Source organism: Kockovaella imperatae, assembly GCF_002102565.1.
Source record: "Kockovaella imperatae strain NRRL Y-17943 chromosome Unknown BD324scaffold_4, whole genome shotgun sequence".
NCBI lineage: Eukaryota > Fungi > Basidiomycota > Tremellomycetes > Tremellales > Cuniculitremaceae > Kockovaella > Kockovaella imperatae.
The window spans coordinates 90,408-108,088 of record NW_019028944.1 but is presented as its reverse complement, the minus strand read 5'-3'; the positions used below and the strand labels follow the sequence as shown (position 1 = coordinate 108,088).

The 17,681-nt window shown below is 51.8% G+C and overlaps 9 protein-coding genes across 9 annotated transcripts; 5 read left to right on the top strand and 4 right to left on the bottom strand.

Annotated features, from left to right (window-relative positions):
• The first annotated feature begins 115 nt into the window (after positions 1-115).
• On the top strand, positions 116-2,317 carry BD324DRAFT_619953 (hypothetical protein). The gene is made up of 2 exons (XM_022015232.1): positions 116-1,070; positions 1,128-2,317. Exons 1-2 carry the CDS (start codon positions 224-226, stop codon positions 2,216-2,218), a joined length of 1,938 nt encoding a protein of 645 aa, XP_021872122.1. The 5' UTR covers positions 116-223; the 3' UTR covers positions 2,219-2,317.
• On the bottom strand, positions 2,303-3,940 carry BD324DRAFT_341421 (hypothetical protein). Its single transcript, XM_022012524.1, has 4 exons — positions 3,661-3,940; positions 3,212-3,568; positions 3,072-3,140; positions 2,303-3,020 (listed from the first exon to the last, which is right to left on the bottom strand). Exons 1-4 carry the CDS (start codon positions 3,778-3,780, stop codon positions 2,388-2,390), a joined length of 1,179 nt encoding a protein of 392 aa, XP_021872121.1. The 5' UTR covers positions 3,781-3,940; the 3' UTR covers positions 2,303-2,387.
• Positions 3,941-4,319: 379 nt separating this feature from the next.
• On the top strand, positions 4,320-5,699 carry BD324DRAFT_578063 (hypothetical protein; the record flags this gene model as incomplete). The annotated part of the gene is made up of 7 exons (XM_022013298.1): positions 4,320-4,480; positions 4,550-4,706; positions 4,795-4,836; positions 4,901-5,024; positions 5,121-5,306; positions 5,406-5,530; positions 5,592-5,699. Coding segments are annotated over 7 exons (903 nt in total), but the record flags the coding sequence as incomplete, so codon positions are not given.
• A 70-nt stretch (positions 5,700-5,769) lies between these two features.
• Positions 5,770-6,854, bottom strand: BD324DRAFT_619928 (hypothetical protein). The gene is made up of 4 exons (XM_022015231.1): positions 6,760-6,854; positions 6,595-6,701; positions 6,279-6,455; positions 5,770-6,192 (listed from the first exon to the last, which is right to left on the bottom strand). The coding sequence occupies exons 1-4, from the start codon at positions 6,776-6,778 to the stop codon at positions 6,007-6,009; spliced, it is 489 nt and encodes a 162-aa protein (XP_021872119.1). The 5' UTR covers positions 6,779-6,854; the 3' UTR covers positions 5,770-6,006.
• On the top strand, positions 6,828-7,918 carry BD324DRAFT_619926 (hypothetical protein). Its single transcript, XM_022015230.1, has 5 exons — positions 6,828-7,090; positions 7,208-7,269; positions 7,331-7,376; positions 7,449-7,470; positions 7,575-7,918. The coding sequence occupies exons 1-5, from the start codon at positions 6,949-6,951 to the stop codon at positions 7,768-7,770; spliced, it is 468 nt and encodes a 155-aa protein (XP_021872118.1). The 5' UTR covers positions 6,828-6,948; the 3' UTR covers positions 7,771-7,918.
• Positions 7,919-8,275: 357 nt separating this feature from the next.
• BD324DRAFT_649574 (mitochondrial carrier domain-containing protein) lies at positions 8,276-9,912 on the top strand (the record flags this gene model as incomplete). Its single annotated transcript, XM_022018013.1, has 7 exons — positions 8,276-8,326; positions 8,450-8,910; positions 8,975-9,063; positions 9,118-9,213; positions 9,278-9,471; positions 9,534-9,626; positions 9,685-9,912. 7 exons carry the CDS (start codon positions 8,276-8,278, stop codon positions 9,910-9,912), a joined length of 1,212 nt encoding a protein of 403 aa, XP_021872117.1.
• Positions 9,913-10,150: 238 nt separating this feature from the next.
• On the bottom strand, positions 10,151-12,436 carry BD324DRAFT_641484 (siderochrome-iron uptake transporter; the record flags this gene model as incomplete). Its single annotated transcript, XM_022017423.1, has 8 exons — positions 10,151-10,181; positions 10,234-10,557; positions 10,642-10,959; positions 11,016-11,484; positions 11,550-11,702; positions 11,763-11,849; positions 11,914-12,104; positions 12,222-12,436. 8 exons carry the CDS (start codon positions 12,434-12,436, stop codon positions 10,151-10,153), a joined length of 1,788 nt encoding a protein of 595 aa, XP_021872116.1.
• Positions 12,168-13,336, top strand: BD324DRAFT_619912 (hypothetical protein). The gene has a single exon (XM_022015229.1). It carries the CDS (start codon positions 12,505-12,507, stop codon positions 12,997-12,999), a length of 495 nt encoding a protein of 164 aa, XP_021872115.1. The 5' UTR covers positions 12,168-12,504; the 3' UTR covers positions 13,000-13,336.
• Position 13,337: 1 nt separating this feature from the next.
• On the bottom strand, positions 13,338-17,578 carry BD324DRAFT_619910 (hypothetical protein). Its single transcript, XM_022015228.1, has 9 exons — positions 17,071-17,578; positions 16,418-16,990; positions 16,292-16,350; positions 16,219-16,241; positions 15,207-16,162; positions 15,062-15,151; positions 14,783-15,014; positions 14,579-14,725; positions 13,338-14,538 (listed from the first exon to the last, which is right to left on the bottom strand). The coding sequence occupies exons 1-9, from the start codon at positions 17,410-17,412 to the stop codon at positions 13,436-13,438; spliced, it is 3,525 nt and encodes a 1,174-aa protein (XP_021872114.1). The 5' UTR covers positions 17,413-17,578; the 3' UTR covers positions 13,338-13,435.
• Between the last annotated feature and the right edge of the window lie 103 nt (positions 17,579-17,681).

Genomic DNA, 17,681 nt, shown 5'->3' with positions numbered 1-17,681 from the left:
GCTGTGAATTTCGGGTTCTCAGCGGCGTTATTCGGCGTTTCAGCAAATGTGGCACTTGATTCCCACCGGTGCCATTAACCCGAGAAGGTCCAGCTCAGATACTATACATACATGCGTCAAGAAACATGCTGAGATAGCATTCGCAGCTGGACCTACCTTACCTAAACCCGCCCGCTCGCTCTCGGTCTGTCTCTGTCTGTCTCTGCCTCTCTTCCGTGATGGAATGCAGAGACAAACCTCATCCATATTCCAACAGGTAGTCTTGCCTTACTTGGCAAGGCGGACCATTGGTTTCGAAAGCGCGTATCGAGTGAGGCATGGATGCTCGGGTGGTGGTAGCGGTTCAAGTTCACGTCCAAGTGCAGCTCCATGGACAGGTGGACCCCTCGTCGGATCCTCTGAGCCACGTAGGAGACGGTGTTTCAGCTCAAGTTCAAGACGACACGGTCGGAATAAGAACCAACAGAGCCCATTCTCTACGCTTGAACAACCTGTGGAACATTGGGATCCACCGTTATTAGATGGTCCGCCTTGGGCTATCCCACCTCAACCTCCACCACGGCGTTTCTCGAGGCCTCCTGCAGGTCAGACGAGCCTCGCATCGAGACACGAATTAGCGATACCTCCTCCTGGACCTATTATTCCACCACCTCCGTTGATACGGAAAGGATCTTCTGGAGGGCAGATCCCGTCAGTCAGCAACGGGGATGCTGAGCTGCAAGATACCTCTGCAAGACTGTCTCCTTCACTTTCATCGACACCCTTGATGCTCCCCGATCAACCGCCTTCTTCATCTTCCAGATCAGAAGAAGAATGCTCTATCCCGAGGCCTTCGACCATTCCGCCACAGCCGACATTACCTCTGATAACCTCTTCTGAAACTGAGTCTTTCACCCCTCGGACTGTCAAAGAAATTCTCAAATCCACACGTCGACTACCAAATAGAGTCGAGCACGAGGATGTCCGTCATTTACCCCTGAGGACACGAACAGCCATCATTGCCATGCGAAAGATTGTGGATGTCCATAAGACGGAAACGGAACGGGGGAAAATGTCGGCCAAGCCTTTGGGTGAGTATGACTGAGTAAGATAAAGTTGCCCCACCTGAACCACTATATATACATCAGGCTATAAGCATACCACCAGTCCACCTTTCCCACCAATCATCAACAATCTTCTCCGGAGGAAAGAGTACGCCATTGTCGTCACTCACATTTTGCGCACCCCAGAACTAGCGACAAACGACGAGATCATTGACAACGTTGCTTCTCACTTGGAGAATCAAGGTTCAGGTGATCTGGCCTATCGTCTACGTGGCCTACAAGATGACATTCGCCGATTTTCTGTCGATTATTCCGTTGTCAAGCCTAAACTATCGCGCAACATTCCTCAAACTCCTTCCTCTTGGTTCACTAGTCATCGAACACCTATTCCGCCAGATCCTGAACGGATCTACCCCAGCCGATGGACCGATAGGCAAAAATTGACACACTACTTCAATGCTCGTCTTACGTATCTCACCGAGACGCCTCTCGCTGCTCACCTTGCCAAGACCGACCCTTTGCTTCCCGAATTACCATCTTGGCATCGACATGGTCCGGGACTGCACCACTTGAAAGATATGATCTGCACGATCGATCGATACCGTCGTCAAGGATTTCAACCTGATCGAGTGACTGCCAATCTCATCCTTCGAGCTTGGCTTCAATGTGCTCTCGCCAGTCCGCCTGCAAACCCGTACCGTGTCTCACCTAGTTCCATCGATGGATCGCTTCGATTGAAGACAAAAACACTGCCCAGATCACCTCGATTGACCCCTAAGCAACTCGAGGTAATCTTCAAGAGTGTCTCAGAAGCAATGGACAACAGTCTACAAGCCATTGATCACAAGACCGAAGCGGAAGAAGGAGAGCTGGATTGGATACGGCATGTACAGCCTTTTGGAGAGATCTTCACAGTGGCCTTCAACGCTCTGGGCGATAGCCGAGGTGTCAAAACAGTTGAAGAATGGTTGAAATTGGCAAAGCGACAATTATTGTTGATCGCTCAGTATCGTTCGGTCGAGAGGCGGATCATTGTCAAGGACATGAAAGACAAGAGAGCGAGAGACTCAATCAGGGTCACTGAGGAACAGCATCAGATTGGAAGCAGAAATCTTCAAGAGGTCAAAGTAGCATTGCTCAGGGCTTTGGCAGAGCAAAGGAAGAGGCACATGTGAGGGACAGCAAGTCGAACCTTTGCCTCAGCAGGCACAACTAGACAGACACCCATACACATACAGTAAATTATACAACAAGATGCATTGCATAGCGACGAGCATGGCAGTAAATGTCCGTCCAAAAGGGATCAAGGAGCTCAAGACGCAGAATGATGTTCTTCTCATACTACTATTTCCGCACGCCAACCTCCCCTTCCAACCACCAATTATCAGCTTCATACCCTTCTCCTCTGATTCTAAGCCATCTAGTCCCAATTTCAAGGGCGTCGGTCCTCGCTCCCGTCCCGCCATCACACGCTGAGACGAGAGAATCTGGCCGTGCATCTACACAGACAAAGCCCTCTTCCTTGGCTGCTTGCCGTACCAAATCGCTTAGCTCCCCCTTGATAAATAAGTGATAATATCGATGATATAGCTTCTTCTCGCTGTCCTTCATGGTCTCCGTGGATGTGGTGGAAGCGTCGGTTCGCTTGACTGGCGGTGGTTGATATACCCAAGGAACCAGGACATCTTGGATCTTAGGGTTCGTGAGATGATTGTCCGTGCAGTTGGAGGAGGTATCAGCACCCGAGACATTGGAGATGGCCAGATTCGCCATGTCTGATGATGCGTCCATCTCCTCCCCAGGGGCACTATGCCTCGATGATCCTGTATGTGATCCCCCTTGCTCAGCTTGAGGCGTTGAGTCAGCGGCCGCTCCCATCTTTCTCTTTGACCCAGAGCTCTGCTCGTACGCCCAGACGTAAAGCATGAATCGGGAGAACGGGGCCTTGCTTCGGAGGACAAGGGGCCGAATGACTGCCTAGAGCAAGGTCAAGCAAGGGTTTATGAAACGACAGATGCCAAAGCTCACCACTACTGCATCCTTACGTCGTTCGTGCGTCGTCAGATGATGTATAGCGGCGATATTGATCGCCCAGTCCTATGCTCAAGGCTTGTCAGAAGGCAAGAACACGGGATTGAATCCTTTCAAGGCAAGCAAGCCCCACTCACAAATACACCCCCCCGCCATCCTTTGAATCCCATTTCACCTCTTATGCATTCCCCGCCAGATACCAACTGCCCCTTGGCAAACTTTAACAAGCCTGCACTGTGATCCAGGGCTATACTGAATCGACCAGGTCTCGCATTGGATTCTCTAGCCTCCGCCGTCCGCTTGAGGGTCTGATCGGAAGACTGAGACGAGGCTGCGACTCTGAGATCATACTTCTCCTCCTCCTCGGGTCCTGTGGGGTGCTCCTCCGGCGGATAAGTCGCTAGTGGAAGATGATTCCCATTGCCTGCTCCCAAATCTAGACCGATGGTATCACGAGGAAGAGAGTCGAGGAAAGCGACGACAAGTGGCCAGGGCTGACAGTGAGATTGATCAGATCAGCATGGACAGTTTACCGGAGAGTAGTTCCACCACATCCTAGCGACATCGCTTCTTTCATTGGACCCACCTTTCGCCTTGTCTGACTGAAATGCGTAGAGATTGCCTCATATACCTCATGGACAGTTTCTTGTTCTGCTTCCTCTGCCGTCCCAGCTCGAGGGACAAAGGGGATAGGTTCTTCCTTCATGATGGCAACATCGTGGAATGCTCAGCTCCTACTAGCTTGTATATGCCTCGTTGCTGCTGCTTCTGCTGCCCTTCTCCTCTCACAGAACCAGCCCGTGTCGCCGTGTCGCCGTCGACGTGTGAGGATTGGATGGATGACCGAAAGGGGGATTCATTCCATCTCGGACTCTTTTTTCTTGAGTATCTATCTTCCAACCCCGACCTTCATTCATGGCGACGTCGACGGACCAAACGGGCGAGAGATGCATTGATCAGTCCTTCATAGCTTCATCACTCTACTAGTAGCTCGTGGAACTGCTGCTTCTTTGACTCTGCTTGCTTCATGCTGGAAGAAGGCATATACCGCTCTCTGACTGGTGGTGGTTCGACACCTCTCACCGTCTTCGTCTCGTTATTCGTGCTCGTCGTTTCCATCTCAACCATGGGTCTGTTTAAGACTCATTTCGATCCAAAGGGCAAAGTGAGTGTGGAACTTTTCAACCTGTTTTGGCCATAACAGTTTTCTGACAGCGCTGATATGCTCCCAACGCACAGTTCTGCTATGTCACGGGCGGTTCTCAAGGACTAGGTCGAGCACTTGCCAAATGGCTCGTCCAGAACGGAGCCTCCGACGTCGTCATAGTAGCCAGGAGTGTGGATGGATTGAAAAAGGTACTGGAGGAGCTCGAGGTGAGAGTTCTCCATCATGATCCTATCAGGCGGTAGTCTGAATCTCGACGCCTTCATTTCCCCCCTCTCTAGAGCATCGCTAGGCCGGATCAGAAAGTCAGCTACGTCTCCGCCGACCTCATCACTTCAAAAGGCGCTTCAGAGGCGCTTGAAGAGGCTCAGAAGAGACATGGAAGATACCCTGATCACTACTTCTTATGTGCGGGGTATTCAAGGCCACGTTACTTTATCGATCACACGCCGGAAGAACTACAGGGGGTGAGCGAGAGGGTCTTGACACGGGCGAGGCGACCGCAAATCGCGGAGTGGAAGAACCCTCTCCCTGACTCTGACTCTTGTTCTTTAGGGCCTCGATGCGACGTACTGGACGACAGCGTGGACCGCCCATGTGAGCCGTTAGCCGGCAGTACAATGCCGTGTGTCATGGAGGCCACTCACGCTCCTTCCTACAGACCGCGTGCAAAGCCATGGTCGCCAACAGGATCAAAGGCCGCATAGTCATGGTCGGGTCCTTCTTATCCTACACGGCCTTCGTAGGCTACACCTCATATTCACCAGGGAAATATGCGGTCCGAGGTGAGTGCCCTCAGGCCAACTGAGTGGAGTTGGACATGTGACCCTTGTCCTTCGATGGTGACTGGTCTCTGACCCCTCTCTCTCTCACTCACTCAGGCCTCGCCGATGCTTTACGTTCCGAAATGCTTCTACACGACATCACGGTCAACCTCTTCTTACCTGGTGGGATCGATACACCAGGATACGAAGTTGAAAACTCGTCGAAACCTGCTCCGACCAAGAAACTCGAAGAGGGCGATACGCTCATCACAGCGGAGGAGTGCGTGAATCATATGGTCAGGGGTGAGTGGGAGGAAGTTTTGAAACTCCCAACTCCTCAACTCCTCTCTCTCTTCCATGTGCCACTTCCTCCAGACAGATCCATGCTGACTTTTCAACTAGGCCTACAACGGGGATACTACCAATCCACTACCATGTTCGTTTCCGAGCTCATGAGGATGGGTTCAAGAGGCGGAGTACCAGGAAACAATCCCATCAAAGATTTCTTCATGTGGCTATTGGCCGGTGTGAGTCCATTCGTCACCAACAAAGCTAAAAGGCGACTGACTCGACCAACCCCGATCCCAGATCGGGATGCCAATCTGGGTGTTCTTCATGGATTATACAGTCAAGGGGTTCAGGAAGAATGTCCAGAGGGAATTGGAACAAAAGGGGTACTACAAGCGTGCCACATGAGCGCATCCTCTGACTGGTGGTGATCCATAGACGGGTGGACCATATAGATGAGGGATGAGGATGAGCCATACCACAAGCTGAATGCATCTCTTTCGCCTATGATAACTTGCCGCGAGGCCCCCGCCAAGCTTTGCACTGTGGCCTGGATGTTGGGAGGAGACTAGGAAGTAGATGCACTGTGGGATTCTCCAGATGGTCGATCGATCAATCGACCGTTCCACCGCTTCCACGGGTCGAGAGCCAAAAGCGTGTGATTGGATGGAAAAGGATCGACGAGGACGCAAACCAAGGTCTTCCCCCGACGACGCTACCACCCCACTCCACACCCTCCATCTCGCTCATGTATGCCCATACAATTCCTGTCGCAACTCCACTCTCCGCATCGAGGACACTTGTACGCCCCTACGTAGCCACAGGAAGAGCATGATCCTCGTGGTGGCATAGAAGGAGGAGGAGCCACAGCAAGCAAGTAAGGTGGCTTAGGTTCCGGTGGCTGCAACGGCGTCAGCGCGGTCAGTCTCCAGTTGGAGGAGTCTTCTCGACCCCGCCCTGGTCCTGTGCCCAGTTGTACCCACTTACCAATTCTTCCAGCCAGTCTTTGAGACTCTTTCGTGCGTACAGGATTTTTCTCACATTTCCAGATTGTTTCTTCTTGGATTGCACTGCTGGATTCAGAGACGTAGTTAGGGTCGACGCGGACGAGGGAGGCGGATTGACGGCAAACGAAGAAGCGGGAATATCAGTTGGATTGGTTCGCTACAGAGCGAGCTTATCAGCGCATAAGTTCGACAACAAGCTGGCTGACGACAATCTGAGTTGAGATCATGACGATGTGAAGACTGCAGCCAAATCATGCCTCGGCTGATCCCCCCCCCTCTCTCCTCTCTCGACCTACCTCTAGGTCCTCCAATTTCCGTTGTAATCTCCGCGCTCGAAATTCAGCCAGGGCATCAGCTTGTCGATCCCGAGCCACGCTGGGTCCAGCAGCGGACTGAGAGGTCACTGAGAGGTGAGACATATCAGTCTTAGGTATCCTTGATGGGATCAGAAGCGCACTCACAGGGTCTATATGCGGGCATAGCTAGTCCAAATGTGTCAAAATGAAGAAGAACATCGACGATTCAGCATTTCCGATGGAACAAGGTGGAGGTGGTGACGCGGGGCGATCACTGGAATGTAACATCGATACATCCCTCCTCTGCACTCTGCCCTCTCCTCTTGTTCATCCCACCGACGTGCTCGTACTACGATGCCTTCACAGACTGATGAGATCCAAGATCAGCTCTTCGCTCGTGATCCCATACCACCCCTTGAACCGGGTAAAAAGGCTTTTGACCCGTCCCTCGCGAGACCCATCTCAAAGCTCAATGAACACAAGTATGTGATTGCAGGTGAGTCCCAGTGAAGCCCGATGAATGACAAGACGACTGTGTACCTCTCGAGAACGGTCAATCACTAACGTCTCGTGCTGCTTTTGCCCCTCCTCTTCCCCCTTTCCCGGCCGGCAGCCCTCCATCTCGCCAATGATGACATACATCATTGTCATGAGATTGCTCAAGCCAACGAAGGCGTGAGTGCAAGGCATTGCTCAGAAGTCATGGATGGAACATCATTCTGAAAGCGTGCGATAGGATCCTACGGCTAACCTCTTACATGCAACGCTGCATCGGCGTGAGGGTGAGTTCAGCCGTGTTTCCCCACTCCGTGGAGTGTCTGGCGAAGAAGGACTGACCAGATCGGTCCTACCAGGTGACTACTGGAACTCGAAATAGTCAGTTTCATCCAGTTATTAATCGGCCAGTCTCCGCACCTGCACCATGATATAATCCCCGGAGCTGCTGCTTTGAGCCCATCATGCGCTGACACAATGACCAGCTGGCTCTCCCGAACATCTCATCCTCTGCTTCCCGACATATCAGCCGCGAAAGCATTCGTTGATGATTGTGAAAAGGTACAGAAACCGAGAAACAAGGCAATGAGGGATCAAGATGAAGATCTCAGACTACGAACGAAGCAGTGGGAGGATATACAGGCTTTGATTAGATGGATACGGGAGAACCATCATGCGTGACCCTCCAGGGCAGCGCCACAGTTGACCCAGGACCAGACGCCCGCCTGGATTATCTAGAAGTCTTGTCTAAACCACATGTACTCTATTTGGACATGGTATCTCGTAGATGGAATACCTACTCGTCACTCGTACTCTGCACTGAGAACCATCATAGCTCTTGCACTTGTGATTCAGAGGTCGTCTGACCTTTTTGCTCATCATTGAATCGCCCGTCGCCACTCGGATCTTGGACGGAAAATCAACAAAATTTCAGAAAAGTTGATGATGTCCCAACTTACATTTGAACATCAGACGAGGCTCACTAGACATACGATCATCGTATCGACGACCACTACGAGAGACGTGTAGCTCGGACAGCCAGTGTCAGAGTCAAAGGACAGCTGGGAGATATAGATCGGTCTCGCCAGGATGAGGCCATAGTTCACCACGACGCGCAACCTTGCCAGCAGCCATCGAGATTTCATACCATTGACCGTCCAAGACTACCCATATCTCATCTAGCACCATGTCGCAAGCTCTGTCCGCATCTCCATCTCTCTTCGGAGATCTGTCCATCGTAAGTGTGCTCAGAGAACCATACATCTCTAGACCTTCATTGCCCTCCTCTGCGCCCCGCTCAGTCCGCATCCAAGCAAAACAGAAACGAATGTAAACGGCTGACATCGATCCCGCTCTCCAGGACCATGCCGTGGCTGGATTAGGAGCAGGAACAGTCGCGACACTCGTCATGCACCCTTTGGATCTCGTCAAAGTCAGATTTCAACTTGCCGAAACGCCATTCGTGTCGTCCACTGCTTTAACCAGTACCACCACCCCGCCAACAGGCGTTATACCTTCTTCATCTTCCCTGCACGCATCCTCATCGGCCTCCTCCTCATCATCATCATCATCATCATCATCATCATCATCACCATCTTCTTCTTATTCATCCTCATCATCGACACATGTCTCCACTTCTGGCTCTGGGTCCCGCTCCAGTATCAGCGCGGCGTTACGCGATCCACGGCCCCCTCGACTCGGTACAGGCGTTTATAGAGCCTTAGAAGAAGCTGTCATTGCGGACGGCTGGAAAGGATTGTACAGAGGGTTGATGCCGAATCTGGTCGGTGGAGCCTCCAGCTGGGGTCTGTATTTTCTCTTGTGCGTTTCCAGTTTTACCTCCCCCTTCACATCATGATAGAACACGACTGATTCTTCATCGCAGCTACAACATGATCAAGAAACAGATGCAGGGGGATGATCCGACGTATCGCACTACCAGCTCACAACACTTACTCGCTGCGGCTGAGGCCAGTGAGTGGGATACCGAGTCTTACGCTTCGATTCAGAGCTGACACGCTCGTCAAGGCGCCGTGACGGCTATGCTGACCAATCCCATATGGGTCGTCAAGACTCGTGTGTTCGCAACGGGTCGAAGTAACCCAGCGTACCGTGGTCTCGTCAGTGAGTCAAACCTCCCTGCTTTGCCTCAGCTCCCAACAAGTGTTTCCTGACATATCATGACCAGGTGCATTTCGTACGATATACACCCAGGAAGGCATTCGAGGACTGTACAAGGGCTCCTTACTCGCTCTCGTCGGCGTATCCAACGGATCTATCCAATTCGCAACGTACGAAGCTATCAAGCGGCATCGAGCGGACCTCAAGAGGAAGAGTTTTGAATGGAAAGGAAAAGAGTGGAAGGTGGAAGATGAAAAATTGGTCAGTTGTGTCCGTTGCCTCTGTACGACTGGAGCTTTTGCTAATCCGCTGTAATCTCGCAGACTAATACCGAATACATTCTCGCATCTGGATCATCTAAACTCGTCGCTATCGCCCTGACTTACCCCTATCAAGTCGTCAGAGCGAGAATCCAGGTAGGTAGTTGCTTGAGTCTCGTACTTCTTTCACTTACATTTTTTTCTCTTTCTGTAGAACTTCTCTCCTACACCTTCCAGCCCCAAACTCACCATACCCGCCTGTATCTCCGCTACTTTCCGGAACGAGGGGTTCTTGGCCTTTTACAAAGGCTTGGGCACGAACGCTTTGAGGATCTTACCAGGAACATGTACGACCTTTGTAGTATACGAAAATCTAGTGTGGGCTTTCAGGTCCTTAGCTATCAAGAAGAATCGGCAGAAGGACGCCGATGCAGTGTCATGATTTGCGTGCAGAGAGTGCCCGCTGCGAGACTTTCGTTTCTCACGTGTCTCGACCGCACAAGCTGCATCAAACTTCTATATACAGCGAGATACGGAGCTCGGCTCGTAAAGAGAACAGCGTGATTCGGTTTTTTGATTTCTGGAAACCCCCCAAGGTGACCCCGTTGCAGCATCCTAGACAACGGACTTGTATCCCGGTGCCGCCGATGACGCGTCGCCCACGACAGTCTGATGTGGGCTCACGTCATCTCCATTATCGACTCCTCCCGCCTTTGTCTCGTAGTTTGACGTGTGACCATCACCGTGCGAAGTCACTCTGAACCCTTCTGCATTTTCGAACGATTGTTCGTCTGACAAGTGGGGGTTCTTGAGACACAGCGAGACAAAGACGAGTAAGCTTGAGATACAGATACCGGCGATACACATGAGTCGTTGAGTCTCTCTCGTAGCTGCCGCCAGGGCATCGCGCTGAGGTGTGCCCATCGGCCAAGTCGCTGAGAACCCATAAGGGTCAGCATAGGCTTCAGCGGCGAGCGTCGCATTGTTGATTCCGTGCAGAACGAATTCATCTTGAATCTTGCCGGGAAGTGTGTTGGTAAGGATTCCAGCAGCGATGGTATTGCCGAGAGCGGATCCGATCGAATAGCTAGACGAGCGAAGCGGGGTATGCAATTCAGCCAAAAGCCATCCTCCCCTTATCTGTTGTCTCCCTCTCTTCCGCCACACTCACCAAGCGAGGTATAAGGAGGTGATGACTGCTGTTCGTTCGTGCTGGACTGCAGACTGGACCAAGACTTGAGTAGGGTAAGGGAACAGACCACCCGCAAGACCCAGGATGACTTCCCCAGCGACAAGACCTGCGTAATCTGACGTTTTGCCTCCTCTGAATCGGATCAAGAGTCCAAATGCAAGGACAAAGAGGGAAGTACCCGCGACGACGAACCACTTGATTCGACGGACTTTACGGACGACCAAGCCGAGAGAAACACCCGTAATGACAGAGACAAAGGTGTAAATGTTTTGAGTCCGAGTGGCAGAGATGATATCGCTGAGAAAGAGTTAAGTGGTGTCGTCCGCGAGTACACGGTGCACCCAACGACTCACCGATCGAATGAGACGATCAAAATTTGATACAGGTAATCGCCTTGACAGTACCAAGCAGTGTTGAGCAGACAAGCGATAGTCAATCCAGCCAAGATTTGTCTATCTTTGAGGAGTCGGAATGGGACAACGGGATGACGAGCGAACTTCAGTTCCCAAATGACAAAGATGGGTAAAGCCACCACGAACCCGACGACCAAGGGTGTGATGATCCTGGCTGTGGGCCATAGAGAGGCGACACCTCCAGCGAGGGTGAACGGTAAGAGGATCAAAGCGAAGGAGGCGGCGAGAAGGAGAAGGCCGACGAGATCGATCTGCCAGAAAACGTCTGTCCATAGACTCGCGTGTGAAAGGGATCGGAATGGGCTGGGAATATCGTCCAGGTATCCAGCTCTGCCCGCTCGGATCTCGGCATGAACAAGACAGTACAGAAGGGGTATAGCGAGGACGGGGAAGATGATCGCCCACATGCCTGGTCCAAGGGGCATCAGTATGGAGTCTCCTCCTACTCTCTGAGTGCTCAAAGACTTGACTCACCGATTCCCCAGCGCCAGCTCGAATTGGCCAAGACCGCATTGACAACGTTTCCGGAGACCCAGGTATTGATGACACCCGGTAAGGCGGGAATGTAAGAGAAGAAAAGTCGAGATCGGAGAGAAGTGGTATCGGCAATGATCACTTCGACGAGAACTGTGAGGAGTGAGGAAAGACGATCAGCGAAGCATCAGCAGCAAGCGGATCCAGACCTACGCTGGATTCCAGTGTAGCCAAATTGATACAGCAAAGCTCCCCCGGAGAACTGGGCGAGGTCTTTACTAGCGGCGCAGAGTATGGTTCCTTAGATGGTAGGTCAATCAGAGCCGCTACGAATAGCAAGAGACGTCTCTCCGGTTCAACTCACCCACGACGTAGAACATGGCAGCGATGAACAAGATGGAGATACGTCCAAAGTAATCAGAGATTTTGGCGAAAGCAGGTTGAGCGGCCGCGGCAACGATACCTCTGACGACGTTCACGGTGGAGATCTGAGCCGTGAGGCCAAACGAAGCTACGGCATACGTCTGAAATTGGAATCGCACAAAGCCATCGAGCCTAGGATTAGAGCGTCAAATTCGGTCCGGCTGTCATATGTATCTCATAGGCAGCTCTGCTCACCCGTAAGAATCTGACGAGTTTTCACAGGTTCAGCTTGAATATTGTGAAGGTAACAGAAGACAGCCCCACTCACAAGAGACGAAAAAGATGGAAATGAACAAGACGTAGAGATGCCAGGACGTGAAGCATTTCGAGATGGCTTCTATCCTTCGGACACCTGGTGACTTGTCACCGAAAGCAGTCTTGGTGTCGCCTTGTTGCTCCAACTCGTGACGGATCGCATCGTCAGGGTAGAGGTGCGTCACGGACGCTTTGCGGAAGAGACCCATGTGTGAGAGAGAGTGAGGCGGGGAATAAGATCGTCAAAAGATTCGAAGTTTGCAGTGTGTCTTGAGAGATGGGCAGCTCTCACGACCAAAGTGATGATGGAGGTAGAGAAGTTGGGATAACGTTCGTCCACACGGCAAGTCTGAGTATATATATATATATATGTATACTTGCGAGGAAAGACCTTTTTTTTCTCTTGCTTGCTCCTCAACTTCGATCTCGATCCAATTTTCGGGCCTATCGGGTGAGATTCAGAAGGTCTGTTCGTTTGTGTATTTCAAAAACGGATAGATGCAAGGGAGGACAGCAAGCGAGAAGTCACTGTCAGGGAGGACGAGGGGAGGGGGAGTTCAGCGAGGCAGCAGCAGCAGTAGCAGGCAACACACAGAGTAGCAACAGCAGAAGAAGCAGAAGAAGCAGACGCAGCGAGGTTGTGTGTGACGCAGATGGCCGATTTCGGAAGTTTTTCTTTTCTTCCATCAAATTTTTTTTTTATCTGATAAAAAAGAAAATGGGCAATTTTGATTCCGTCGCTTATCTGATTAGGGAATTAAGGGAGGGTTGAGGGCGGCGTGCGAAGGGGAAGTTGGAGCAGAGCAAGGGGGCCAGGCATCGGCGGGAGAGGGAGAGAGAGAGGAAGGACCCACTCGGTGACTCGGCCGAGGGAGCTCACAGCGTATGGGGAGAAAGACCTTGGAGGGAACTGCTTCGATCTCGGAGAGCTTGACTCGCTTCCCTTTGATTTCGACGCCCGAATCCAGAACGCGAGTGCCAAGAAAAGAACATTGGGCAATGCGTCTCTGTTCGGCCGAAGATGTGTATGGGATGACAGTGACCACGTTGGTAACCCCCTCTTACACCGATCAGGTACACGACAGGGCAAGAGTAATAATGGTACACATCCATCCGCGAGCCCAGGCTGACTCTGCATGACCATTTATAGACTACATTTCAAAACATTTCCCGCATGCCGTGCCGCTCGACTGGACTGGTACGCCACCTCACTCTACCCATTCTTCATCCTCTTCTTCCCCTTCTGCATCTGCATCTGCATCTACATCATCAACTTGCCATTCATCGTCATCGTCGTCGTCGTCGATCCCTTCCTCCACAGGTTCTTCGACCTCTTCGGTCTCTTCCCGAAGTTCACTGTCTCCACGTAGAATCCGCCGCGGAGACATGTTTTTCCCGTTCCGAAGTGATCCGTCCGAACCATTCGGCTGCTTGAGAATGGATTCTCTTGATCGAGTCTCTCTGGCACCTCGCTTTGGCGTACCGTTCATCCCCTTGCCGATCCGTAATGGATCATCTTCCTCCTCATTCACTTCCCCCTCTGCTTCATCGTCATCATGGTCGTCGCCTTGTTCCTCAGCCATACGTCGTCCACGTAAAGAGGTAGCGCTTCTACTCGTTCGAAGACGTTTCGAGCTCGGCTGGTCATCCGGATCAAATACGACTGAAGTAGTGCGATGTCGAAGATTTCGTCCTGTACCACCAGACAGTCTGGCGACAAGTTCCAATGTAGCTTGATCTTGACCCGCGTTGACTTTTTCAGGTGTCTCCATCGCATCCTCTTTGCCTGCTTGTCCGCCAGAGGCATCTGCCTCTGCATGTCCACGAGGAGGCTCCACCTTGCCATTGATATGTCGACCTGTCTCGTCCCCCTTTTCTCGCCGTTGATTCGGATTATTCGCCATCAATGTCGCTCGAGCAAGCGCGCCAGGGGGTTTGGGAGCATTTCGACTGACCAGAAAAGGATGATACTTGAGTCGTTCAGGTCGTAAAGTCAAATAACCTCTTGAATCATGTTTCTTCAACACGACGTGGATGTAATCTGCGTCCCAGGTAATTTCATATCGTTCAGGAAGGACAACTTTATCCTTGTCTTCTGATTCAGCGGGAGTGGCCGAATTAGGTCGAGGCGGACGTCGATTGCCTAGGGATCGCGGTCGTCCTCGACCTCGACCTCGAGGTCGACCGTACGATCTATCGGCACCACCGGAAGGTATCTCGCGAGGTGGCGTATCGAAAACATTGATCATATTTTCATATTTCAGCGTCATGTAGATATCTTCGAGGGTCATACTGGTCTCCGCGGAGATGTCTGAGTATGTCAGCCATTGTCGTCGTCCGGCTCGACTTACCTTCCAGAGTCGGGTTCGGAATCGTGCAATCACGTAGGAATCGCATGATTGCAAGTGACCAGTATTTCTTGTATGTCACTTCGCCAAGACCACTCAAAGGTCGCTCTGGACCTCCCACCCGTTCCTCTTTTTTGGACAATAGATAGCCTGATTCATATCAGCGTAAATACCCTCCGCGACTGCCGCCGCCCTTTGTTGACGTACTGAAGTCAATTAAAAGTTGACCCCATCCTTTTCTCTGCCTCACAGGGAGAGTCATGATACAGCTGACATTGTTGTCCAAGCTCCTCTTCTCCTTGCTGAAGTATCCGACGAATCGTGCGCCCATATCGTCCACTTCCGTCATGACGTAGAATAAGAATGGCTCGACATCGTAGTAGAGGGTTTTGGAATCGAGAAACATTTTGGCCAATAGACAGAGGTTTTGGCAGTAGATCTGAGAACGCGTGAGCTAGGCACATGAATAAGTCGACACCGACACACCTTGTTCTTCCTGCCGTCCACTTCAAAGACCGACACGGATCCATCTCGATAGATTTCATCACCAGGCGGATGACGAGCTTTGCATTTGAGCTAAAAACAGGGTCAGTCATCGCACTTTTGGACTGCCAGTCATGTCATGGCTCACTCTATGCCTCTCCGCTACGAACCCGCTCTTCATGTATTTGAAACAAAACTCGCATATCCACAGTCGACCATCGGGGACATGTTGATACTCCTCAGGGTACGGCGCAGAAAACCACGTATCAATCTCAAATACTCCAAATCGGATCATCTTGATCTTCTGAGCACCGGATAAAGATGGCATGTGTAGAGGCGTGCCCGGTATCACTGATCCATTCGTGGGCGTCTGATCGCCGGGTGTGCCTAGAGTGGGCATTGATTGATTCAGTAGTCGGTCTCTCAAGGATCGATTGGCCAGAGGCGTAGCGGTCGAAAAGTGTCCATTCATTTGACCATTCTTTGAAGCTGTCGGAGGGAAAGAGCTTCCATTGGTTGACGGAGCCGGGGATGCGGGCGTCATTGTCCTTGTCGGATCTCCTGATACTCCAGGCCCGTTCGACGACGCGCTCAACTTGCTCTCCGCAGCCTGAAGAGCCTTTTCGAATGCCGCCTGATCTGTCTCCCGTATGCTCGTCTTGGTCGTATCAGCGTCAGGACCTGTGATGATTCCCCCAAAAGGGATTTTCTCCTCTTCACTCTCTACTTCCACAGGCTGTCTCCCTCCACTTGGTATCCTCAGACGGATTTTCATCTTGTTTCCATTGACACCAGGCGTCATATCCTCCGATTGGTCTTCCGTCTCCTGGCGTTTCTTGCCCGATTTGAGCTTGATTTTTGGACCGTGAGAACCGGGCGCATCGACGCCATTGATCAAAGGATCCAAAACACCGATGGGATACTTTCTCGGTCGACCTCGTCCACGGGTAGGCGTGACTTGGGATAGGGAGTGTGAGAGGGATAGATCAGAGGCTCGGCCTTTGCCTTTGCCTTTGTACAGAGAGCTGAGATTCGGTGCGGATTTCGAATTAGGATGGGAGGAGGAGGAGCTGGGTGGATTGCAAGTAGGGCATAGCCATTGGCCTGAAAGGAGGTGATCAGCGGAGACTTCGTCCGGGACAATCCGATGAAAGCATTACCTTTCGGCGGTTTGACAAGTGGCCTGTAGACGCGTCAAGGAGGGGTCGATAATCTCGCCTACTCCGAACTCACGGATTTAAGCAATAACTGTGCCATCCTCGATCGCATCCATCACAAAACATGAGGCGATTCTGTCAAGGTGAGCTCAGGCTTCCGAAAAGCCCCCAATAGCTCAAGCGTCCTGAGCATCAAACTCACGTCATCTCCTTTGATCCCGCATATCTCACACGTTTTGCACTCTATACAACACCATTCGTACTCTCTGACCGTCTTGAGCAACCTCTTTGAGATGATATTCAAACACGTCGGATGTCCACTTCGCCCACATCTAGCACAAGACAGCATACGCTCAGGTTGACCCTGGCGATTCGCTTCGTCCGTTCCGAGGCAGAAAGAACAATGAAAATCATGTTGAAACTTTTCGCCTGATTGACCGCTTCCTTTGCTGCCCTTGGCGGGGCCTATGGGACCGGCTTTCGCCACGATTTGTTTGCCTTTACCCTTCGCCAAGGTTTTCGGCGTACCACTGAAATGCTCGGACAACTTGGGGGCCGATCGAGAGGCTGACAGCGAGGCGTTCTTGGGTGGTCGTCCTCGCCCTCGAGGGGCAGCTTGCATAGGAGGTATTGGAGCTGGAGCGGGACTATGACGCAGAGGATCAGGATAGCTCGCGAATTCGTCGTAGGAGGCACGTCGTTGAGAACTCGACGCGCGAGACGGACGACCGGGTCGACTCGGACCACCACGAGAGGATTGAGATGGAGGATCATACTGCATGGCGTCAGTTGAGTCCCATTTGGTCGAGCTAGATCATGGGACGGAACGATCGAAGCTGGAACCGTTGGACTTACCTCGAAATCTCCTCCGAATGGACCGTCAGCTCCGTTCACCTCTTGTCCGATCATCTCCACCTGTTCCACTTCGCCCTCCGCATCTGCATCCGCATCTGCATCCGCATCCACCTCTTCATCTACTTCCTCACCTTCAGCGTCCTCCTCAGCATAACCATCAATGTCCATCTGTCCATCTTCACCTAACAACGCCGGGTCAATCTCCATACTTCCGTTCGTCAAAGTCGATGCATTGCCTTTGATGTTCGTGAGTTGATCGTTGACAACACCTCCCCGTTGAGAATGCCGAGATGGAGTCAGAGAGAGTCGCGAGGTGTTAGGTGTTCCGCGTAGACTCGGCATGATGGGATGGGGGATCTAGGCAAAGGAAGGCCACCTTCAGACGAGACTGGACAGAACGGTACTCATGACGCTACTTGGATTGCCTTTGGTCCTTGAACAGATGTAGCAAGCAGGGTGCAGCAATATTAATTATAGGATCAACAATGTTGAGCTGTCTGTTGTTGCTGGCACGCGATGAGCGAAGACTTCAACAGGTCCGCGGCCAAGCATTGGGCTGTGATACATTTGATCCCGTGATCCATGTTCTTGCCACGTCATGTTAGTTCCGC